The following is a 22861-nucleotide window of genomic DNA, read 5'->3' as shown; positions in this document are numbered from 1 at the left end:
GAAGGGAAATAAAAGAATCAAATAGTACATAAAATAGCAATACAATAAGATAAATAGTGTAACGTGAGTTGTGAACACTCTGTAGTGGTATTGGGACACTCCTACGGCGGTGTACTAATATGTGGTGTAGTCCTTACACCGATTGAATAACAAGGGTCATCAGCTCACCAACGACCCCGTCTGCCGGGGCCGAACACGAGGTTAGCGGATGGACTCACTGGTGGAGCATCAACGGCCGTGTGCCTAGCCTGGGCCTAACCCGAGCGTGGGTTCGGGGAACGATATGGATACCCACGAGGGATGGTTTCGAAGTGTCAGGCAGTAAACGAGATGGACCCAGGAGCATCTCGAACAAAACGGGGCCACCTCAGAAGGTGGGCGGTTTCTTTCTGCGGGGTACAGTCCCTAATTTCACAGAGCTCGCAATGGCAGACAGGGCTCATGCAGCGGGTTCTCACGACAAGTGCTGCCATGTTGTTGGTTTGGCGCCCCACGGCTCATGATCTTAGTGAAGACGCCATCTCGGTTGATGCCGAGGAGCCCCTTTCCTTTCCTTTCCTTTGTCAGCTAATCAACAATTGCCGTATTCCTAAATCACTTTTCGCCTTCGAGATTATGTTGAGGACAAGTCGAGTCCGGGTGGTCGGACCACAAACACCCAGCCTCTGATAAAGCCTTGGCCAAGAGTTTTGTATGCTTGCCCCTGTTTCGAGAGGTTTCGAGACCATTGCGTTGCCATTGGCCACCTGCTGATCAAAACATCAGATCCATCGTAAGGCAGGGAGGGATCATTGTTGACCGCAGAGCCTCTCGATCGGCAGAGACTGTTCAGAAAGTATTTATTGAAGGGCGACTCTAATTCGTCGAACCCAGGACGACAGCAGCTTAGGAGGGGAAATAATGGCAACGATCAATTAGGAATGTAAACGCGACCAGTCACGCGGCTCCAGGAACGAGGCACACCGGGATCAACGAGGCAGCGCCGGGACTCATTCGATCTGCCGGGAAGCGAGGCGGATCATCAAGATGTAACCCGCCAAAAAAGCGAGACCGAGTGTGTACCCTCTGAGGAGCCTGAAATCACGTCGTATTCCAGGTTGCATTGGCGCGTGGCACAGAATGGGATGAAACGCTGCTTGTCTGGCCCACCTTGGTTGTTCCCTCTCTTCTCCTGGCCACTCGAAAACAGATCCGGACAGCTAGCTCAATTCACGTAAGCCAAAGTTAAGTATATTAATTAGAGACCGCGCCTCTGCAGCAGATACAGTGATCGATCCGGTCCTAACACGAGCCTCATCGGGCGGCGTCTCAGGGGGCGACTCCCGCCACGACGCATCTCCGCGGCCCCTAAAAATGCCAGCGCGGGGGGCCGGCGCCTACAAATAGTCGCCATTCGCCCCCTAAAACTGTCCTGAAAAAAGGCCAAGCCCCCCAAAGTCCCCTCTCCGTCCTAGTTAGGCCGCTATACGCAGAGTCGCACCTGTAAATAGCTGGAGGCGGCCGCCCTACAGCTGGGCTATGCCGGTTCCGGCGCCGGGAGACTCATTCGGGCCTGAAGGATTGGCTGTGCCTCCGCGCGGAACTCGTATAACAGATGTGAGGCAAAATATGTATCGCGTGTTGATTACGAGAAGATGCCTAAGAGCAAACCTCCCATACATAGTTATTTGGTTCATCTTGCGACCGTAGCCTCCATGTCGCATTTTCATCTTTGCTTCACCGTCTCGTCGCCCAACAGCACGTTCAGCATCAACTCTCCTCACCATGGCTGGACTTCAAGGCGGACCCTGGAGAAATCAGCTCTCCAACGCCCTCAATGCCGTGGCCATCCTTGGCGGCGTCATCGCGACCCTGTTGGCGCTCATTGTATTCACCGCTGGTACCAGCCGCAGCGGTGACCACCTAATTCTGAAGGACCTGGCGTTTGTCTCGGTATGATTTTTTCCTCTAAGCGACCGTACGACTCAGCGTTTCGACGTTTCGAAGTTGCGATTTTCAACACGTTGGCTCTTAGCGTCTCGACGCTTCTCGCTCTTCCGCATGCTAACCTGAAGTCATCTGTAGTTTGATGGAATCATTGCCAACAACGATTCTTCCGAGTTCCTGGTCCACCTACACTGGTTCGTCAACTCGTTTTCGTGGGAATACCCCACAGCTCCAGAGGGAATACCAAAGGCTGGCTTTGCATCCAGAGGCCTTCATTTCTCCTCCAACATTGGCTCCGACCTCCGAAAGATCGCCGCAGATCTTGAGCTTCCCCAGAAAAGCTACGACTGCCCCAGCCCCGGTCCCTACGGAAAGCCCTGCGAAAACGTCTTCTTCGAAGCATGGCGCTCATTCGCCACCGTCAACGGCCTCCCTGTCTTCGGCTGGCTAACCTGGATCATGGTATTCTCCGCCATCGTGATGTGCACCCTGGTTATTGCCCAGGAATGGATGATCCGGAAACGGCCCTACTGGATGAGGTGCCGATGCTTGATTGGGAAACGATTCTGCCCAAGCCCGACTGGCACCAGGGAGGAGATTGAGCAGCTCGATGACCACGCGTGGGACAAGGTTCGTCTGGCCTACTGGGGCCTGACGGCAGCATACTTTGCGCTCCCAGCGGTCCAAGGCACGCTCACCTCTATATTCCTTCCGCATTTCATCGGCTACATGGAAGAGCGACTGCCAGAGGGTATCAGCATGAACGTCAAGAGGAATATGACGGGTGAAATGATGCTGTGGGGCGCCTACGTCGCGAGCCAAGTCAGCGCGCTCTGCATTGCGGTCAAGTGGCTGTTGAGCAGACGTCCCAAGGGATGGATGGACGGGCAGAGTCTGGGCGACTTGGAGCGGTCATCAGGGGATGAGCCTGATGAGACTATTCCGTCTGCACGGGGAGAGGCTGATAGTAACGCGAGGTACACTGACTAGGTAGGGCTTGAACAAATATTGCATGTAGATACTCAAAATAATACAAGGCATGTAAAACTGAGATGTCCATCATTACCACCCATGGGATTTAGCCCAATTAGCATGCCCTGCCCTGAGGCTGTCCCCAACAGTGGTCATCTTCATGCCAATAGCCCTCCCCGAATGTTCCTCAATTGGGCATTCGTACCACATTCAGCCCAGCGCGCCAACTCCCCACACATAACATATGGCGAAAAATGACCATGACCTAAATATTTTGTTACTAATAGCATTATATCTTGACTCGCTAGTACTTGCCTCTTCGCTTGACCGAATGGACTTTGCCAGATTTGTCATGCACCCCGCAATCCGGAGGTCCACACGACTCATATCTAGGAGTGGTTCGCATCTACCGGTAGTCTATCTCCAAGCGGGGGAACCGGCTGCATATCTCAGAATGATCCGGGACCGGCTACGGACCGGCGCCGTCTCAATGGCTCTTTAATGCGACCTCGCCCCTTCGATGTTCGTTCTCTGGCAGAGGAATCAACCCAAGCTACAGTCCAACATGTTCTCTTCAGCCACTATTAGAGCAGCGCCGCTGCGACGGCTTGCGGTCCGACAGACCATCCGCTCCTTCAGCCATATCAACCCTCAATCACGCCTCATTATTCCCTCTCATCAAGCCTCCCAGCGTCTCGTGAACCAGTCCAAGCCTATCAAGCACTCTGCGTCGTTCGCTACCAGTGCCGAGGCCGTTGCGCCGGCAGCGGAGCCCGCCGCCGCCCAAGAAAACCAGAACTTCGCTGCCGTGGCCACGGGCGGTATCCCGTACCCGGGGATCCCCAAGATTGAAGACCCGTACCAGAAGCGCCAATGGCAACTCGAGCATATGGCGGGTGCCTTCCGTGTGTTTGCGCGGTTGGGCTTCACTGAGGGTGCTGCGGGACACATCAGCGTCCGTGACACTGTTGACCCAAACACATTTTGGATCAACCCAATGGGCAAGCACTTTGGCATGTTGAGGGCCTGCGACATGGTTCACATCGATGAGGATGGTCAAGTCATCGGCGGCAACCGCGCCGCCGTCAACGCCGCCGGCTTCATGATCCATTCCGCCATCCACAAGGCCCGCCCCGATGTCCACGCCGCATGCCACGCACACTCCAAGTTCGGCAAGGCGTGGTCGACATTCGGCCGGCCGCTGGACATCATTAACCAGGACGCCTGTATGTTCTGGAACAACCAGAGCGTGTACTCCAGCTTCGGCGGAGTCGTGCTGGCCGCCGAGGAGGGCGAGAACATCGCCAAGGCGCTGGGCCCCGTGAACCGCACTGTCGTCCTACAGAACCACGGGCTGCTTACCGCCGGCGGCACCGTTGACGAGGCGGCGTACTTGTTCTCGTTGATGGAGCGCTCGTGCGAGGTGCAGTTGCTGGTGGAGAGCGCCGGGTTGGAGAAACAGGCTATTGGCGAGGAAGAGGCCAAGTTCACGTATGAGGTCAATGCTGACCCAGTAAGTTGCCCCCGATGCCATGGTCTTGCTGTCAGTACTAACTTGGCATAGGAAACGCTTTATACCGAGTTCCAGCCTGACTTCGAGTATGAGATTTGGAAATCCGGTGGGGAAGTTACGAACGGGCTGTAGAAGGATAGGAGCAATCCGATGCCAAATTGAATTCATTGTTTATATTGATAATAGGACGGTGCAACATTTGTATTCTATGCGGATCATTGCACCTAGTGATGTGCGGCGCGGTCCCGGGTACGAGCTCGGAAGTTCTGAAGTATAGGGTAGCTGCCCACGAAATCGTCCATCCCAGATTTACAATTGCTATTAGAATTTAGGCATCTTATGTTCTAAAAAAAGACAAGAAATTTTGGTAATAATTCCAGAGGATATGTCTAACCTAGAGTAGGATTACTGATTCCGCGATTATCTTATGAATTAGGTTTGAATGTAGATACCGCTTGAACCCGGCTGCAACCTGCCTACCTATCACGATTCTCCGCATGAAGTCATCAGCGGGATCGGGAGCTCCCGTTCCAAAGGCACCAAGTCCATTCATACAGTGGGATGCACAGAGTTTACACCCGATCTAAGTCACTCATATAGTACACTAGTCTATCTTAGGGTACAGTTTATCTCTAATACAAGGGTTAAGGTAAGGGTTATGGTAAAGCATTTATATTTATATTTATTTTATCCCCAAAAAATACATCATTATAATGCCGCAGCAGATAATCGCCTGCCTGGTCAGGCTCTCACGGTACGCTTGTGCTTCGGCGAGGCTGAGGTGTTGTCCATGCCTGAGGCAGGCAGCCCACCTACCTGCCCGACATTGTCACCTTTCAGCCAAACCACAATCTCACCAAACCACCACGTTAGCATCCCCACCAAACTTCTAGTCATCTCTCTGCTCCACATCATGGAGAAGTATCTCGGCTCCGTGCTACCATTCCTCAGCGTGGTTGAGGCCGTGAAGACCCTGCCCCGCACAGGTTGGGGGCTCCGAGGCGTACCAAATCCCGAGCACGTCGGCGACCATATGTATCAGATGGCTATGCTCTGCATGGCGTGCCCGAACGTACGTCATAGGAACAGTAACTTTCAACAGTTCCCTTCCGACTGATGGTTTCGCAGTTCGAAGAGAGCGAGCGGCTGCGTGCCGTTCAGATGGCGGTCGTGCACGACGCCGGGGAGGCCATCGTAGGAGACATAACGCCATCTGATGGCGTCAGCCGTGGTCAGTGTGGGGATCGGGGGTCTACCCCTTCTCTTTCTATCACCTAACGATTCGCAGAGGAAAAGGCGCTACGGGAGAACCTGGCCTTCAAGTTCTTCGACTGCCTTCTCAAGCCGTCCAGCCCTGGATTCGCCGCGGAGTTGGCCGGCCTGTGGAGGGAGTATGAAGAGAACGAGACCAAGGTCGCTCAATTCGTCAACCAGGTGGACAAACTCGAGTGCATTCAGCAGGCAGCCATATACGACAAACGCACCCACGGCAAGATTTCCAGGCTTAATGAATTCAGGGCTCTCCGCGCCAAGATCACCGAACCCTGGCTGTCTGAGCTGGCGGATCAAACCCTCGCGGAATGGGATGCCGCTAAAGCACGGCGAGAATCGACAGCTCCCATGATCTTCTTGATTGGTATATGGCCGCCTCGCCTCCCAAGAGCAATTACAAGTTCGCTAACACGCAGGCTTATAGGCGGTCCTGGTGTAGGAAAAGGAACTCAAGGGGCCCGTGCTGCGGAAGAGTTCAACTTTGCGCACATCTCTCTCGGCGACCTGCTACGCAAGGAGCGCGGGGAGCCTGGTTCTCTCTTTGGCGACTTCATCGACGAGAGCATGAAGAATTCCATCATCGTTCCGGCCTTGCTGTCGATGATGCTGCTCAAAGGTTCCATCGAGGCTGCCCTGGCAGAGGGAAAGGCTGGGGTGCTGCTTGACGGCTTCCCGCGAAGCGTCCAGCAAGCTACCGCATTCGAGGAGGAGGTAAGCATCATCTGCGACGGCGGCCTATCCAGTGCGCGTTTCCAGGCTGACTTTGTGTGATTGTCCAGATTTCCGACCGATACTCGACCTTCTTCCTAGACTGTTCAGCAGAGGACATGGTAGCGCGAATCAAGGGTCGAGCATCATCCTCTGGTCGGACGGACGACAGCCCCGAGGTCGTTGCAAAGCGACTGGAGACTTTTAACGCAACCAATGAAGGCGTCGTGAATCATCTAAAGAGAAACCCGCTTCACCGTGTAAGTGACTCATACGAAAGAAGCGGCCTGAATTCATGCTAATTCTTGATTGATAGATCGACGGCGCCGGATCACCAGACGAGGTATACATTGCTATGAAGAAGGCTATCGAGGGTATCCTCGGGGATAAAACGACAGCATGATGATGTACCTACTTTCTGGTCACCCAAACCTTGCTCTTAAATCACCAAGCACATCAATTTGAATTGCCCACAATACTGCCAAAAATGCTCTATTGGTCCCAGAACGTAGACTGCTGAACCAAAATCTCTCCTTCTATGTGCCGCTTCCTCCCCTACGTATCCCTATGACGTAATGCTGGTGAGCCCTTGGAATGCTTCAATTTCCATCCTCCTTTTCTTAAGTCCAGAATTGAGAGCCGATAGCATAAATGCAATCTTCACAGTTGTCTGCCATGTCGACGGGCAGGAAGCCATCTGGGCTGGCGTCATTCGCTGCGGGAAAGTCGGCCGTGACACGAGTCTCCAAGTTTGTGACAATGCTCCATAGGTCCGGCTCTCGCTCCACAATGGACTGTGGCTCTTCGCGCGGCAAGCTACGTAGTAAAGTCGTTAGTTGATCTTGGTGGGGGCGTGGAGTCGGCGGGACCACGGGCTGCAAGTGGTTACTTACTTGACTGTATGAACCTCGACCTCAATAGCGTGTGGCATTGGGATGGTGGGTTCTTAGGTTTTTTATGCAAATTAATCGAGCTAAGAATAGGGAGCTAAGCATAGACAGCTTAGTATAAGAGTAGACGTATTTGCGAGAGTGTGATGGCTTTCGGCGCAGTCCTAAGTTTGGAGACCCATGGGATTATGGAGCGGGAGAGGCTTATTTAAGTCTCCTCCTGTTATGCCCAAAGCCTTTTAATGAAGGAATTGAAAAATTGAACCATATTCTAGGTGAAGATCCGTAATTCATAGAGCCTCACGATACCTCACCCAAAGACCGCATAAACAGACCCCGGGGTCGTGGTAGGCGGCCATTGAGATGCGGGTATGATTGGTTAAAGGTGTCGCCGCCTAATGTCGCCCGGGGTTGTCTTTAGTCGGCCACCCACAAGGGTTTCCATTTGCAGGGCCCTCCTGCTAGAGAGTGCCCAGTGTGATGTGATGGCGATTCTGGTTTGTTGGCAGGCGCTTCCCCAAAGATCAACGCGACGAATGGATGGCATCAACGTTTGAAGAGGCCCGCCTCACTCCAAGCTCGTGCAATAAAGTACACAGCCCGTAACTTAGTTGTTACCTCCGTAAGCGGGAGATTCCTCCACGGGCCTTCAGCCATTAGCATTTTCGCCCGGCTCAGTCTCACTGCAGCACACGTCGCCAAATACGCCACTTTCTATTAAATTGTAAGGCGACCAATAATAGCTGGCGCTCGCCTCGGAGGCAGCGGTGATAGCAGGAATCGAGGATGGAGACGGAGGACAGGTAGTAAATAGGTCGTCAGGCCGTTCCCCGTTCCCCTCCTCGATTTAGAGTCGACCCTAGTTCGTAGTGCGCTGATTATCATCTCCACCACGGTCCACGATGGATCCATGTCCAGACTATGGCGATTTTGACCCCAAGGCCATGAACGGGTTGACCCGCGCCGTTAGTGCCGATGCCACTAACGGCCCCGCAAGCGACTCTCGATCCACATCGATCCCGTCAACGGACCACATCCACCGCAACACATTCGAGGGGCAAGAAGAGCTGTTTGCCGTCGGATCCGGCAACATCGATCCCGTCTTCTTCGACGAGAACCTTCTCTTTCCGCCGCTACCTGCCAACCCACCGCAGATCCCATTCGACATCCCAGTCGACGTGCCAGTCGACGTGCCATTAGACGTTCCCTTCGACTTCCCCTTCGACCCCTCCTTCGACCCCTCCTTCGACCCTCCATTCCTCCATGCTCCATTACTCAACGCCGACACGGCATCCTTCAATTCGTTTCCCGCCCTGCCGCTGGTATTGCTCCCGGGCGACTTATCCAACCATCATCCTGCCATCCACGACCTCAGCTTCCCGGAGCTGACCCCGCCTGCCGCCTTCGACAGCGGTCCTCTGTACCAAGACACGTCCAGCTTTGGAAACGTCGGCGGCTTCGCGGACTTGCTCGAGCTTGACCCCTGGTTCCACCCCAGCGATCCAATGTTCTACACCTTGCCAGAGTCGAGCGGCGGCGAGGCGACATTCCCTCCACCACGGGTGTCCGACCCCGTACCTCCCGTCGAAAGCCTGGGAGAAGGGAGTAGCATCCATGTGGCCCTGAATTCCCATCTTGCACCAACCGACGACAATGAAGCAAATATCGTGGCTCCTACTCCCGTCGCAGCTGCCGACTCTCGCGCGTCGACATCGCACGTTGACGTTGACCGACCTCAAAACGCCCTGCAGCGCATCCACAATAGCAACAAGGTACTGAGAGGCACTGCTTGCAGTTTCTGCTATCTCAACAAGAGAAAGGCAAGTATCGCGCCTAGAATAACGGACCTTGGCCGACTACTCTTAAAGAACTGATTGAGCTAATTGTTTCCGGCGCAAATAGTGCGACTCTAACCCGCGATGCCTGCAATGCATGCTCAAGTCAATACCGGCTGATATGTGCGTCCGGGTCCGCTTTACCGAAGAGCCCATATTCAAGAAGTGTACGTGTGTTTTCCTAGCTGACTTCACTCGTCAGTCAGCCGTCATCCATGAATTACTGACCGCTGTGCGTAGGGAATGTTGGCCTCTACCAATCAAAGATGCGATGGGGGCAACTCGCCTGGGTTCCCGGGCAAATCACTATGAACTTGTACCACTTCGACAATGGGCCAGCCATCCTAGTCAAGTGCCGCCAGTTCATCCCTGACAGTCCCGAGCAGTGTCAGGTTTGGGGAAGGACGCCCGGTGGCTGGAGACTTGAGCCAACGGCTGCCTTTGGCCTTGACTCGGCCGTCTCTGAGGAATATGTCGCGCAATACATCTCCGAGTGCGTTCCGTACTGCGCCGAGGAGGCCGCTCGAAACAGCCCACAGCTCCGCACGATTATTCAAAATGCCTCGCGACAAGACAAACTACTTCCCCTCGCCCTCCAACTCTGGACTGCGAACCGCCTTCTCATGAGAGGGTGGCAGGCGAAGGAAGACCCCGCACTAGGTATCTGTCGAGTCACCGACCCCGAAAGTCCCTACTACAATACCACAATAGCGCCCCGGGTTTTGCAGAACCAAATTGACAGCAGGGTTGAGGCCTTCATGGCTCGGGTCGAGCTTCAGCTTCTCAAAGACCTCCAGAAAGCCATGAAGCAGAAGACGTGTGGCTGGATTGAGATTTTCTCGACCGTGTTTCTTATACTGCGCGTTGCCGAGAAGGATATTTGGAGACTTATGTATTGGCTGCGGCACGAAAACGAAGTGAGTAACACCGTCTGTGCCATGGGAAGTGAACTAACGAAGAAACCTGTAGGCATACAAATGGAAGCACCCCGAGTCGGCCAGCAAGCTCGCCCAGAGGAGCATATTCTGCTGCAACCTCCTCCTGACGTACTTGCACAACGCGGGCTCCGTACCTATCGAGTTCACGAAGTCCAACACACCCTGTACGTGCCCTATCCATCTGATGATATGCCTGTTATTCATTAATTCTCACTGCCCTTCAGCACTTGACCGAATCGGACAGGCGGCGACTCTATACGAGGAGATGAACGACGACAGTGTGGATGACACACTCAGCTCCTTGGCTTTTGTAGAGAACTGGCAGGAGGGAAATGCAGTACAGCCAAAGGAATTCGGTTGTAAATGAGCTTTCCCAATTGGTGGTACCTGTGGAAGGGGTGCTGATGGGCTGGTGTACGCAGATGAAAAACCAGATTGCAGATGCGGAAGAAGTGAAGCATGGGTGACACGGAGAGGAATGATTACTAACGCGAAACGAATGATGCAGATTAATGAATGATATTTCAAAATGGGGTACCTGAGGCAACTTTCGGGTGCGCATATGATTGTTTTCCCAACCAAGTTTGGCTCAGCACCAAGCTCGACGAATTCATCGTGTTCAGCAGGTCAACAGCTGCCACTCCCAGTCATATAAGCGACAGAGGCCTTTCGGCGAAATCCAGGTCTGTACCATGATAAACAAATAGCTGGATCATTTCGACGAGGCGTCAATCAACCCTTCCCGCAAAACCTCTTGTATACCAATACCCAGCTGACAGTCCACACTGGGTGCGGTTTCATCAAGAAGCATCAGTGTAGAGTTAAACATTAAAAGAAAACATAGTGATAGTGGTAGTGAATGTATATTGCTATTGTATGATAGTCCGGAGTATCTGCCCTCCAAACGTGATAAGCAACCACAGATACAGTTGGAACACAGCCTCATTGGGTCTGCGGAGATAGTAGAGAAGCTGATAGAGGCTATTCGGTATACGGAAGATTTGTGTACAACCCTATTCGTCCTCTTACAAACAAGCTACCGTCTTATAACCTAGGAATCATAAGATCCTGCGCGACTGGTCGCATCACGCCCAGAACTTCCTCAGCACCCCGGCTTCCTGATGCCAACGCACCCTCAATCTGGCCTCTCCATACATGACTAGTCTCGGAGCCCACGAAATGTAACCTGTCTTCAATCGCCCACTGGTCCTGTGCGAGGTCACGCACATAACAGGTGGGGAGAGCAGGGCAGGGGACGTGTCGAATCTTGCTGTCAGGTTCAAATCCGGACCAGATTATTTCCATGGGGTCCGGGAAGGGGTTAAACTCGCTGAATAGATCGCTGATATGGGCTACGAGGGTCTCGCGGCGTTGGCTCTCGGACATATTCCACAATTGGCGGCCGGCTTCGCCCGCAACCACGCAAGTTAGCGAGTACAGGCCAACGGCATCGCATGATGAGTCCCGCGTCTCCCAGACGGGGCCGTCGACGCTCTGGGCGAAGCCATTGAGTCCTTGTTCGCGCCACCAGGGCTTCTCATAGGCCAGGACGACCTCGGCATGGAAACCGGACTGCTTAAATTCTTGCATCCACTGCTTGTGCTCACCAAGAGCAGGGCTGAAGTCAATATTGCGATATGAGGCGGTAGGGACGGCGAGGACGACACGGGAGCACTGGAAGACTTCGCCAGCTTCGGTGGTTAGGACAACCTTGTTGCTGGAGGTCTGGTCGATCCATTGGACGGCCTGGGACAGGAGCACGGAGCCGGGCGCAAGGCGCTCAGATAGAGCGTCGCAGATAGACGGGGCACCAGCGCGGAAGCGTAAACGGCGGCCAGAGCGGGCGGGCTGGCCGATGGCGTTGAGGAAGCCGCCGGCGGTCTTGCAGACGAGGAGGAAGTAGAGGGCGGGGACGTCTTCGGCAGTGAGGCCGAAGATGCTGGCAGTCCAGGCGTCGGCGAGCTTCTTGATAACGGGCGTGGCGCCTTGTGAGACGACGAGCTCGCGGACGTTCATGGAGCCGAAGTTGGGGAGCCATAGAGTCGGGTTGTTGAGATCGACGCGCTGCGAGAGGCCCTCGAGGTTGGCGCGGACACGGGTGTACGATCGTCGGTCATCCTCGGAGAACTAGACGCAGAGCCAAGAGGGTTAGATACTTGAGAACAACATGAAAGTGGACATGGAAGCTAGCATTTTCAGCACATACGTTGGGAACGCTGCCATGCTCAAAGCTCCCGGCGCCCTGGACGACGCTCTTCCCAGCGGCGAGCTTCTCCTCCACCATGTCAATGCCGAGCCTGCGAACCAGGTTCCAGGCGCGGGGCTGGTGAACATGGTCGATCCAGGCACCGCAGACGCCGTTCCGGAGACGACCGCCGAGGCTGTCGTGGGCGTCGAGGACGAGGCACGAGATGCCGGCCTGCTGCAGCTCGTGGGCGGCGTTGAGCCCGCTGAGGCCGGCGCCGACGACGATGACTTCGGCGGAGCGCTTGGGCTGGGAGGCAAAGCTCCGGTTTCGGGGGGTTGCGTTGAGGGGGGAAGTCATTGCGGTTTCTGTTCGGAGAGGTCTATCGATTTGTGTTTCCGGATTCGCAGTTGACGTCGTTTTGGTAGGTTGCCTGCTTTATTGTTGAGTGGATAGCTTCAACTCGTTGATGGAGTGGATGGACCAAGACTAAGGTGATGGAGGAGTCAAAAAGCAGGGACCAGCCAACAAGGGAGGAAACCAATTCAAGGCGAGGGAAATATTTTGTCTCTGCGTGGTCATATTCGTCTCAGCGTCAGCAAAAAGAAAGTCCCCAATCCCAATCCCCAATCCCAATCCTAGTCCCACGTCACAACCAACATCATCTCCACCAGCTCCGTAAAATATTCACACCAGACAGCTTCTCTCCCCCACTTGGCCGCGGCCCGTTGTGATGAAGCCGCCCAATCGCCTGACTGCCCATGTTCCCAACTCCACCTCGCTGGCCGCCGTAGGTTTCCTAATTCTGATCCGTTAAATCCAGATCCCGATGCTCAGGTACTTGCCTGCCCACAAGATCTCCGAGCCTGCCCCGCGGTTCTCGGTCTCTAGGACGGAAGGGGAACCCGCACTGCTCCCGGCCATCGCCTCCCATCGCCATGTTTGGCTAAAGCCTCATTCCGGGTGTCATCCCACGTGGATTTTGACAAATCTTACATCACCCGCTGGTATTCTTTTTATTTCAAATTGAAGCGCCTAACAAATCTCACTGGCTTCACAAATACTCTCATTGTCGTGACCTGCTATTGATTGACCGTGTTCTGACTAGCCAGGTCCCCGGCTTCTCCATACCATGCACTCCGCGACTCTTGGCTAGCCCATCTGGGGAGATACATCGCATGTTGTGCGTGCAGCTGATCTAAATGGACCCAGTTCTCAATGTCGACTACAACGGGCCTCGAAGCCGGGGTCATCCCGGGCCACTATCAATCGCAATTGATGAAGCCACCCAAAATTCTGGAACGAAAGCTGCTTGATATGTTCACTGTTTACTTGCAATTTCCTCACTTTTCTTTTATTTAGCCCCTATCCATGAAACCACTCTACAGCGAGACTGTAAATTACTATATTTCGCCCCGTACTACATCTCAGTTGTGGACTTGAATCTCCGAGCTGTTTCCGAAGAACCCCGAAGTCACCGAGAACTACGACATCTGGTAATTCGTACACATCACGTTTCGATTTGCTGGGCATCCGACATTCATGACAAATTACCAACAAACTGCCACCCGCCTTTGATGACCAAATAGTTTATTCGTCACACATGCCATTTTCGGCTTCCTGACCCAAACCCAACACTCACAATAGAGTCCTTCGCCACCACTTCTCCTCCTCTTCCAACCACAACCTCGCATTCTGAGGCTGCGAAAAACCATGACCTTCCTCCGGCGCCACGATTATCTCTACATCGCCTCCCTTTGCCTTTATAGCGTCCGCCATCTGTTGAGCCTGGTCAATTGGCGTCACTCTGTCCTTCGCACCATGTAGTAACAGCAATGGCGACTCAATCTTGTCCACGTGATATAGAGGGCTCCGGTCGCGACAAATTCTCTCTTTATCCTTCTTGCTCGAGCCTGAGGGAATAAGCAAGTGATCCATGTAGTCTGACTCAAGCTTATGTGTGGACTCGTCCAGTCTCTTGAGGTCACTGATACCGGAGAGGCAGACACCCGCCGCAAATGTCTTCGGATGACGCGTCAACGTCCGAAGTGTGTTGTAACCACCTGCACTGACGCCGGTGATTCCCACTCCACCGGATCTCACTTTTTGCGTCGTTATCAGGTATTCTGCAAACTCCGCAGCGTCGTTCGAATCCAGCAGTCCCCAGTTGCCAAACAGAGCCTCGCGGTACTCACGCCCATGTCCACTCGACCCACCATGATTGAGCGCAAGGAGAGCATACCCTCGCGAGGTAAAGTATTGGGTCCGCAGTTTTAGGCCGGGGCCTATGTAGGACGTTGGGCCTCCATGGACCACCATTATCAGGGGCGGTAGCTCGCCGTCCGGTGCTTCAAAGTTTGGATTGTGTGGCGGCCACAGGAAACCGTGAATGCGTCTACCTGACGATTCCCTTGAAGTAATAACCAAGGACTCTGGTTTTGAGTAGAGCGATTCTGGAAGTTCTTCTTCTGTCGACTTCCGTATAGCAGTGATAGTAAAAACATCTCCAAGTTCGCATCGATATAATGTCTGAGGACTGGCCGCCCCGCCTCCGATGACAAGGAAAGACGAGTCATCTAGGCGAGCCACTGAATCCAACATAATTTCGGATAGCATTGATGCATCTTCAATTGTTGTCCATGATCCTGTGTCCAGGTCGACGATATTCAGCTGGGACACTCCGGCGGTGACGGGGCAAGCCACGAGATATCGTTTCGATAACGGGGCATATGTGTGACTATACGACATCAATTGTTTGAGTTTGCTAGGCACCATCGAATCAACTCACCTCCCCTGAAACCAGCGAATCTCACCAACTTCAGACTGGCTCAGCTCATCAAACTGGACCTCAACAGGTACATCTTGGCCAGGTGGGATCCGGAACAAGCGACGATACCCGTTGGGTTCCTTGCCGAAGAACAGCGACCCATCAGGGCCCCATCGCGGCTCAGCAACGCCTTCGCGATCTTTTCCAGCAATTAAGTGAATATCTGAGATGGCACCGTCGGCTTGCCAGGTCGCAGAGCACAGCTTCGCTGCATCGAAAGGGAGGTCAGGATGGTTCCACTCCAGCCAAACCAGTTTCGTCCCGTCGGGACTGAAATACGGAGTGTAGTAGAAGTCAGCACTACCAAGAATCCTTTTGACTTCTCCTGTTTCGGTATTGATGGCCACAATGTAGTTCCTGACTCCGTCAGGAGTGTCGTGCTCGTGATCCTCCTCGTTGGCCAACACCCAAGGATGAGCCGGATGAGCATCAAAGTCGGAATACCTCAACTTGGGCGAGCCTACGAGAAGTGAAACCTCCTTGGTGTCTGTATTTAGGGTGTGGACTGTGTTGTCCTTGTGGGAAAAGATGATGCGGTCGTCGGGGAGCACGGCATATGGCGAGCCTCCATACTCATAGACTGAATTACTTGCACTGTACTCGGCGGGAAGGATATCCTTCAGTCCATCTTTGGTGATTTCGATAATCGAGATGCCACCAGCTTCTCGACTCTCAGTGTAGAAGGCCCGTCCAGATTTAGCCTGCGCCCTAGTCAGCACGGCCAGTCAATATCCAACATCCTGGCTTCGGGGGCTTGTACACTGGCACGAGGAGACGAGAGCTTCCAGCTCTTGGAAACAACAGAGTCGACAGATATGGGCGACTCCCATGAGCCGTATGGGGCGGTTTTCTTGAGCGCCATGGTGGTGAGCAACGAGACACTGTGAAGACAAGAGATGGATGTCACGGAAATGCGGAGACAGATTTTGGAGTAGTACTAGCTGACGAAGCGGGCCATTGGTCGCTGTTACACAGTTGTTTTAGGCAGGTACTGGAGGCTCAATCCCACTCCAGGGGCTCAGTGGGGACGTTAGCGCTGACTCAGTGGGGTTGGCGGCGGGCTCCCACCCGTCCCTCCACCATCATCTTGCGCCACTTGAGTGTCAGTTCTCATCATTCCTCCCAATTTGTTCCATCCAACACAACCCCTCCTGTATATTCCAGGTCGATTAGGGCATGGGGAAAGGAACAGTCACGCCTCTTCAGAGGCCTCGGCGTCTGGGAAAGCCTTGGTGGGTAGTACCGGCATGTTTCGCGGGCTTCATCCTCCTCTCGGAACTCTTTAATTGGCACGTGAGGCGCAGCCGTCGCGAGCAACACGATGAGGTTGAGGGCGTCTATAGCAGATTCCCCAAGCACAACGACCCCTTTCGCTTTCTTCCCTGCACCAACGCGACTCTGCCGCCCGAGCTCGACGACCCAGAGCCAGAACGAAGTTGGAAGGCGCTGTATGAACCGGATCCAGACCGTTGGAGCTGGGAAAACGAGGTACGCGAAGGCGTGGATCATGATGATCCCTACGCTGGACGGGGCATCTACCTCTGTGGATATCTTGACGTGCCTCTCGACTACACCAATGCGTCTGACCCTCGCATCGTCCGTCTAGCTGTTACCAAGCTCCAGGTCTCCGGGCTCCGCCGAATTGACGGCAACTCTGCCCCCAATGCGGGACGTGGGAGCAAGAGGACCATCGTCATCGAACCTGGTGGTCCTGGCGGCAGCGGCACCTCTTATGTATGGCGTGCCGCCGAACTTATCACCAAGCGACTTAGTGACGGTCAGTTCGATGTTCTAGGTTGGGATCCTCGAGGCGTCAACGCTTCGCTCCCAGCCATGTCATGCTTTCCCTATAACGCGGACCGAGATCGCTGGTCTATGCTCGCCGGCCAGTATCGGGAAGTGTCACCTTCACCCAAGGCACAGCTGGAAGTCGTCGATGCTTTGAATGACGCCATCTTGCGTGCTTGTTGGGAGAAGCACGGTGATCTTCCGCGCTTCGTCTCCACGGCATTTGTTGCCCGTGATCTAGAAGAGATCCGGAAGGCGTTAGGCGAGGATGAGTTGACGGGATATCTTGTCAGCTACGGCACTGGCATCGGGCAGACGTATGCCAACATGTTCCCTAACAGCGTCGGCCCCGTGATCCTTGATGGCACTGAATATGTCAGAGATCATCGCCTATTGGGCGGGTTTGGCTGGACGGCCCTCGACAATGTCACCGATGCTTGGACAGACGGATTCCTTGGCGAGTGCATCAATGCTGGGCCAGAGCATTGCACGCTCGCAAAGTCCAAAGATGGGCATTCAGTCTCCCTCAAAGACCTCGAGAAACGCATGGAGACACTAGTGACATCCCTTATTGAAAGACCAATCCCCGGATACACCGACTTCAGCGGGCCCTCGATTGTCACGTACTCTTCCCTTGTCAACGTCATATACGCCTCTCTTTACAACGCGCAAAGTTGGCCTGCGTTGGCTCAAATGCTCTCTGAGCTTGAAGACGGCAACTCAACTCTCGCAACCGCGTTTCTCGAGCACAATGCCTGGCAATACGATCCGACACTGCCTGCCCCTCCTTCTCGGCGCCCATCATCTGATGAGCTTACTACTCTCGTCATCTGTTCGGACGGTTACGATGCGCCGCTCCCTCCTGATGACTTGAATTGGTGGGCCTCGCTCTGGGCGAACATGACTGCCAAATCTTGGATCGCAGGCAACCCGCGCTTCTTCGATGTCTTCCCCTGCCAGCACTTCACCGACTACTGGCCCAAGCCAGCGGAGGTCTACCGGGGTGATCTAAACAACACTCTAAATTTCCCAGTCTTGCTGATTGCTGAGACATATGACCCAGCAACACCGTTGCGGAACGGGAGGAGACTTCTGGCCGAGATGGGTGACAATGCGAGGCTCGTTGTTCACCATGGATATGGTCATTCTTCGAGAGACGCATCGAATTGTACGGATGCCATTGCCAAGGCCTATATTATGGGGCGCGAACTGCCACAAGAATCCGAGACAGCATGCTATGCCAATGAAAAGCCTTACCTGTATGGTGTAGGCAAGGACGGAGTGTCGACAGCAGCCAAGGAACCTTGGGACCCTGTTGCCGAATGGATCAAGCACACGAAGACGCCAGTTTAATAAACCCGGCACCAGCGTTTTCGTGTGTTTTATATTATTACCATAATACTTGACAATCTCGAACAGTTTTGCTTTTGTTTCTTGCTCTACTCAGTACCACCAATACATTGCTTTGATACATCTGAAGATATTCAATAAAGCTGATGTATATGATCACTGCCAAGCATCATATCATTTACAGATAAATAATCTCATCAGTGCTGTTTCTTCTTAACAGGCCTTGTCCATACGTTTGGTCTTTTGTGTCCAGATTCACCAAGCTTGCCCTTCACCAACTCCGACGCTCGGCAACTCATGTCGGATTTGTCCAGTACAGCTAATTCAATAATAAACCAAATTCCCAATGTAAAGCGCTTCTTAGCCATACGGCGCATATTCTTCGTTTATCATCGAGGTCTCATTAGTAAAGGTGTGTCGGATGCCACTCCGCATTGTGGACGATTCACATCTAGACCACGAGCCAGAAAGCCATTGCGAAACAGCCCAACCACAAGACCAAAGACATTCTCTCTACCTTGAAATCAGAGCCAGCATTCCCAGGAGGTGCCGCTCCAGTAGTAGATGCCGTGCCAGTGGAGGTGGTAGTGGTTATCGCCGCCGTCTCCGATGTTTTGGCAGTCGTTGTCTCTGCCGCCGCCGCCGCCGTCGCGTTCTTCGTCAAGCACTTCGCCATAGGATCCGAATCCCCCTTACACCCCTTCACGCACGCATCCAGCTGCTCGCCCTTTTTTCGCGGGAACGGTACATACGGCGCTACGAACTCTGTCTGGCAGTCCTGCAGACACGGCACGGCACTGCACGGCACGGTGTAAACATACTTTTCAATGCCGTAGTCGGCCGACTGATACGCGAAGTCGGACCAGTTGCCTGTCGCACCCGTCAAGTTGAAGGTGGTGGCCTCGAAGATCGAGAAGGTCGGTTCCAATGTCGAGATGCTGCCGTTATCCAGAGGTGTGAAGAGCATATAGTCCAGGCTGTAGGGATAGCCGTCTGGGAATGAGGCTTTCGGAATGGTGGTATTGAAGCTGGTCAAGTCGGTTGACACACAACCCTCAAGATAGCCTACGCCAAGTCAGAGAGGGAGCAGCATCTCATAGGTTCAGCGAGAGGTACAATATTGGCGCCAGATAATTGCCGGACCCCCCCGATCCGTCATGGTTTCATATGTCGGATCGCCCATCATATACACCCTCAGATACTTCATATCGCATCTCCCCGGCCCCTGGCAGTCCGGAATCGGCCAATGAGCTGCGGCAAGGTTGGTGAAGATGGTAAAGGGTTCGCCCGCTCGCACGACATTGGGCGTGTTCAAGACGGTGTGGTCTACAGAGGCGGACACAAGAGCCGCCAGATAGAGAAGTATGAGAGTGAGCATTATGTGTGCAGTCGTCGGCGATGCCGAGATCGTCTCAGTGGTTTGGCTGGCGATGCAGTGACCTGCCAGTTCAACTACTGTACGCCAGTCGACTTGAAAGACGAGGAAATCGCGAGTGCACCATTTTTCAGAGAAGGATTTATTATGTAGCAAAGGATTATTCCCCGCTGCGCGTGTCGGCGCTGACTTGCTAAATACCCCTGCAATCATGCCGCTTCTCCTAGGCATCCTTGCCGAAGCTCGCTTCCCAAGGACTTACCATCTCCTCAAGAAGTTTACAAGTGAAGCTGTTCATGATTATAGCTCAATACCTACCAGAGTATTACATCATGAGCTCGAGGCGCGATGGCTACTGTTGGGTGGAGCGCAGTCTGACAATTAGTAGCAAACACGCGACCAAGAGACACCACGCAGAAGTCGTCTGAACAATAAGAGGAATGATGAAACAGGAACCAGTCCAGAGAATGAAACAAGTACGTCATTAGCCAAGTCGTGTTTGCATTCGGCTCATCCCCTCGTTCTAATATTATAGCAGTACGGGGTCTCGTGACGTGGGAGTCCCGATATGATGTCGCATGTCAACACCAAAACCGCCTGACCCACGTGTCGTGATACTTACCGCCACCCTCCAGGTCACGGTACCGGAGCAAAGAACAATCAGGCGCAAAGAGTATTCACCAGAATATCTAAAAGCAGGGCCGTTTCGCTTGAAAATGACCGTTGGAAGTGGACTCGAGTCGTCAAGACGTCAAGAATGACCCGTTTCGGGTAACGAGAACAGAGTAAGATGTGAAAATCATTAGTGTCATAAGATACAAATATGTACAGCTTGCTTGCTCCACGTATATACAAAGCACCCTGCCACCCATCATGCTAATCCAGCCGTCTCCTGCCTCCCGTCCGTCTCCGTATGGGATCTGGCATGGGCTTCTGGACCTTGCTGAGCGCTTCATCAGGACTTCTCCGGATCTCCCGGAAGGAAGAACCTTGGTGGCGATGTGCAAAGTGGTGTTTTGGTGAGGGGGAAGGTGAGCGTCGGTGAGGGGAGGGTATCCTCCGCGACACCACGGACTTGTACTCAATATAACAGGATGCGATAGTTTCTTGTCGAGGGGTAGGAGTGTCGGAATCTAGGGTATCGTTATTGAAATCGAACGCGTCGAAAGCATCTTCGGGAAATTGTGCGGCAGGATATTCGTCCTCGAGATCTTCATCGAAGCCATCGTGAACATGTTCCTCCTCAGTGGTCTCATCCAACGACGACGGGCTCTCTGCGCAGTCGGAGGTGGCGGCGCTCTCGCAATCGTCCGATTGCGAGGTCTCATCGTCGTCGTGGACGTGTGACCGGGTCAAGTCAGGTCCAAAAGGACCCGACTCCGAACCAGAGAAGGACATGGAGCGTGATGGAGGATTGGAAGAGTACTCGTGAGGCTCCAGAGTCGGAGCCGGGGATGATGCACAAGAGTCGGAGTGCATCGCCTCCGAATTGGGAGGTGAAAGAGGGGCCTCAACAACATGAGAGGACCTGATATTGGTGTGAATAGAGAGGGGCTCCTTGGTCATGACGACCTCGTCATCATCGCCGAAGAAACTAGGAAGGGAGGCATCGTCGACGCTGCTGGCCGAGGTGCTTTCGGTTTTGACGCTGTTGGTCTCGGAGTAAGTAGAAGATGAGATAGAGACAGTGTCGTGCTGATCGAGGTAGCTGTCAGGGAGATAGCTCGCGAAGTACCGGACGATTGAGTCAAAAGACTTGGTCCGGAAGAGCTGGAGAGCGTATTGCCAGTGTTCCGAGTCCATCAGCTTGGGGTTGGCGATGATCTCCACGGCCAGCGACTCGAGAGACTCATGGAGCTCGGTCAGGCGCTGGCGCTGGCGATCGGCCATCAAGCGATGGAACTCGTCAGGGGTATCGGCATCACGGGAGATTTCGTAGACGTCGTGGTGGAAGGCCTCGGGGTCTTGGATGTTGAAGGAGAAGGTGTTGTACTGATCGTGGAGTTTGGTAAAGAGGTCATCCCTCTTCATGCCAAACTTCCAGGCTGGCCAAGACCAGCCTGGTTCGTCTAAGTCTGGCATGTTGAGGTCACTGTCGGATGGGTCGGATAGGTGGAATCGTGGTTTGTTTTGGGGGTTGTGAGGAAGGGAGTCAGCCCAGTCTGTTGCACCGCGTGGTTCGTTCAAAGCTCGAGTGAGCTTTGTGATCTATTTCATAGCCATGGCGGAAAAAGTGGAATCGGCGAATGCTCAGCGGTCTCGAGGGAGCTGGAGCAGTGCGATCGTTTGTTTTTGGGAGGATTTGGGTGCTGTGTTGTGCGGTTCGGGGGGCGGGTTGGCGGTGCGTGGGCGTGGTGACAGTAACGAGAACAGGATCGCTGGTGGTTTGGGGTGCGCCGACTAGCAACATAATTCGGATCGTGCTCGCCCCCAACCCAAGGGAAGATGTTGTGGCCTTAGGCAGAGATTGTGGCACCGTAACGCGATTTTAATTGGATGCATTGTCGGAAAGTCGGGCACGCGAGACTGCAAATGCATCACTCCGCCACTTGTGAAAGCCAATCAACGGCGCGTAGGGATGACGATGTCCAATCATCAAGTTTGATGTGGATACGTGCAGAAATGGGCTCCACACAGCTGGCGAATGCGTCCAATTGAGAACAGGGTGTCCACACCTGCCGGAGCTAAGGGGGCCAAGGGGGGCAAGTGCTGACCCACTCACTGTGCATGTGTGGATTCGCCACTGTATGAACGCCAGATGTCCGAAAATCGCTGCCCAGTGCTCGTCACCAGTGCTCTCGGTTTTTCCTCGTTGTTGCTTACCTACACATACCACCAACCGCTGCTCTGGTACAAATCAACTGCCTCACTGGAGCCGGGCAACTGACCCGCCCTCCCTGTCACCCAACCCGTCTCCGATTCATTTTGGTGGTCGTCGTGACAGCCTCACGCTGAGACTGGAGTCAGGCACCGTACACTTTCGTCTGCACTTTACCCTCCTTTTCGGTGGTCGCCTGGTCGACACGGAGATAGCGTCACTAACTCGATGCCCATGGAAGAAACTAACTTGCAAGGGCCGTGATGCCAGATCACCTGGTTTGTCTTTGGTCAAGACGAACCCTTCCTCAGCCCCTCGTGTCAGCCTCAGTCGAGGCCTCATCAAACTGCACAGCCGCCGATATTCTCGGCGTACGATAGATTAGTGTGGCGCAGAACATCCATCTGCTTCTCTGGGGTTCAGCACTTGGTGATGGAAATCACCCCTGCAAGCGTTGGCAGTCG

General features: G+C 53.8%; 9 protein-coding genes across 9 annotated transcripts; 5 read left to right on the top strand and 4 right to left on the bottom strand.

Moving 5' to 3' along the window:
- The first annotated feature begins 1606 nt into the window (after positions 1 to 1606).
- Positions 1607 to 3030, top strand: BGZ61DRAFT_412207 (uncharacterized protein). Its single transcript, XM_046243292.1, has 2 exons — positions 1607 to 1932; positions 2065 to 3030. Exons 1-2 carry the CDS (start codon positions 1765 to 1767, stop codon positions 2914 to 2916), a joined length of 1020 nt encoding a protein of 339 aa, XP_046109462.1. The 5' UTR covers positions 1607 to 1764; the 3' UTR covers positions 2917 to 3030.
- A 433-nt stretch (positions 3031 to 3463) lies between these two features.
- On the top strand, positions 3464 to 4543 carry BGZ61DRAFT_473380 (class II aldolase/adducin N-terminal; the record flags this gene model as incomplete). Its single annotated transcript, XM_046248446.1, has 2 exons — positions 3464 to 4411; positions 4463 to 4543. 2 exons carry the CDS (start codon positions 3464 to 3466, stop codon positions 4541 to 4543), a joined length of 1029 nt encoding a protein of 342 aa, XP_046109461.1.
- A 781-nt stretch (positions 4544 to 5324) lies between these two features.
- On the top strand, positions 5325 to 6794 carry BGZ61DRAFT_490584 (adenylate kinase; the record flags this gene model as incomplete). Its single annotated transcript, XM_046250345.1, has 6 exons — positions 5325 to 5483; positions 5540 to 5642; positions 5700 to 6047; positions 6108 to 6394; positions 6463 to 6651; positions 6708 to 6794. 6 exons carry the CDS (start codon positions 5325 to 5327, stop codon positions 6792 to 6794), a joined length of 1173 nt encoding a protein of 390 aa, XP_046109460.1.
- A 1389-nt stretch (positions 6795 to 8183) lies between these two features.
- On the top strand, positions 8184 to 10421 carry BGZ61DRAFT_527983 (uncharacterized protein; the record flags this gene model as incomplete). The annotated part of the gene is made up of 5 exons (XM_046253188.1): positions 8184 to 9053; positions 9184 to 9283; positions 9357 to 10033; positions 10086 to 10218; positions 10279 to 10421. 5 exons carry the CDS (start codon positions 8184 to 8186, stop codon positions 10419 to 10421), a joined length of 1923 nt encoding a protein of 640 aa, XP_046109459.1.
- Positions 10422 to 10902: 481 nt separating this feature from the next.
- Positions 10903 to 12870, bottom strand: BGZ61DRAFT_514082 (uncharacterized protein). The gene is made up of 2 exons (XM_046252198.1): positions 12261 to 12870; positions 10903 to 12181 (listed from the first exon to the last, which is right to left on the bottom strand). Exons 1-2 carry the CDS (start codon positions 12597 to 12599, stop codon positions 11099 to 11101), a joined length of 1422 nt encoding a protein of 473 aa, XP_046109458.1. The 5' UTR covers positions 12600 to 12870; the 3' UTR covers positions 10903 to 11098.
- An 870-nt stretch (positions 12871 to 13740) lies between these two features.
- Positions 13741 to 16033, bottom strand: BGZ61DRAFT_412195 (Alpha/Beta hydrolase protein). Its single transcript, XM_046243291.1, has 3 exons — positions 15827 to 16033; positions 15028 to 15767; positions 13741 to 14976 (listed from the first exon to the last, which is right to left on the bottom strand). Exons 1-3 carry the CDS (start codon positions 15926 to 15928, stop codon positions 13878 to 13880), a joined length of 1941 nt encoding a protein of 646 aa, XP_046109457.1. The 5' UTR covers positions 15929 to 16033; the 3' UTR covers positions 13741 to 13877.
- Positions 16034 to 16181: 148 nt separating this feature from the next.
- On the top strand, positions 16182 to 18394 carry BGZ61DRAFT_442917 (Alpha/Beta hydrolase protein). The gene has a single exon (XM_046244801.1). The coding sequence runs from the start codon at positions 16243 to 16245 to the stop codon at positions 18205 to 18207; it is 1965 nt and encodes a 654-aa protein (XP_046109456.1). The 5' UTR covers positions 16182 to 16242; the 3' UTR covers positions 18208 to 18394.
- BGZ61DRAFT_442916 (uncharacterized protein) lies at positions 18395 to 19704 on the bottom strand. The gene is made up of 2 exons (XM_046244800.1): positions 19321 to 19704; positions 18395 to 19269 (listed from the first exon to the last, which is right to left on the bottom strand). The coding sequence occupies exons 1-2, from the start codon at positions 19580 to 19582 to the stop codon at positions 18656 to 18658; spliced, it is 876 nt and encodes a 291-aa protein (XP_046109455.1). The 5' UTR covers positions 19583 to 19704; the 3' UTR covers positions 18395 to 18655.
- Positions 19705 to 20455: 751 nt separating this feature from the next.
- Positions 20456 to 21960, bottom strand: BGZ61DRAFT_412189 (uncharacterized protein; the record flags this gene model as incomplete). Its single annotated transcript, XM_046243290.1, has 2 exons — positions 21098 to 21960; positions 20456 to 20956 (listed from the first exon to the last, which is right to left on the bottom strand). The coding sequence occupies exons 1-2, from the start codon at positions 21659 to 21661 to the stop codon at positions 20456 to 20458; spliced, it is 1065 nt and encodes a 354-aa protein (XP_046109454.1). The 5' UTR covers positions 21662 to 21960.
- Positions 21961 to 22861: the final 901 nt, after the last annotated feature.

This window comes from Ilyonectria robusta (genome assembly GCF_021365365.1).
Source record: "Ilyonectria robusta strain PMI_751 chromosome Unknown BGZ61scaffold_3, whole genome shotgun sequence".
Taxonomy (NCBI): domain Eukaryota; kingdom Fungi; phylum Ascomycota; class Sordariomycetes; order Hypocreales; family Nectriaceae; genus Ilyonectria; species Ilyonectria robusta.
The sequence above is the reverse complement of the archived record's forward strand: the minus strand, read 5'-3'. Positions and strand labels throughout refer to the sequence as shown.

What these genes read in the sequence shown, in the direction of transcription:
- BGZ61DRAFT_412207 (XM_046243292.1), top strand. Translation starts at nt 1,765, where the DNA reads ATGGCTGGACTTCAAGGCGGACCCTGGAGAAATCAGCTCTCCAACGCC. An exon ending in AGGACCTGGCGTTTGTCTCG is followed by an intron (nt 1,933 to 2,064) that starts GTATGATTTTTT and finishes AGTCATCTGTAG; the next exon opens with TTTGATGGAATCATTGCCAA.
- BGZ61DRAFT_514082 (XM_046252198.1), bottom strand. Translation starts at nt 12,599, where the DNA reads ATGACTTCCCCCCTCAACGCAACCCCCCGAAACCGGAGCTTTGCCTCC. An exon ending in AGCATGGCAGCGTTCCCAAC is followed by an intron (nt 12,182 to 12,260) that starts GTATGTGCTGAA and finishes CTCTGCGTCTAG; the next exon opens with TTCTCCGAGGATGACCGACG.
- BGZ61DRAFT_412195 (XM_046243291.1), bottom strand. Translation starts at nt 15,928, where the DNA reads ATGGCGCTCAAGAAAACCGCCCCATACGGCTCATGGGAGTCGCCCATA. An exon ending in TCTCGTCTCCTCGTGCCAGT is followed by an intron (nt 15,768 to 15,826) that starts GTACAAGCCCCC and finishes ACTAGGGCGCAG; the next exon opens with GCTAAATCTGGACGGGCCTT. An exon ending in ATTCGCTGGTTTCAGGGGAG is followed by an intron (nt 14,977 to 15,027) that starts GTGAGTTGATTC and finishes GATGTCGTATAG; the next exon opens with TCACACATATGCCCCGTTAT.
- BGZ61DRAFT_442917 (XM_046244801.1), top strand. Translation starts at nt 16,243, where the DNA reads ATGGGGAAAGGAACAGTCACGCCTCTTCAGAGGCCTCGGCGTCTGGGA.
- BGZ61DRAFT_442916 (XM_046244800.1), bottom strand. Translation starts at nt 19,582, where the DNA reads ATGCTCACTCTCATACTTCTCTATCTGGCGGCTCTTGTGTCCGCCTCT. An exon ending in AATTATCTGGCGCCAATATT is followed by an intron (nt 19,270 to 19,320) that starts GTACCTCTCGCT and finishes GACTTGGCGTAG; the next exon opens with GCTATCTTGAGGGTTGTGTG.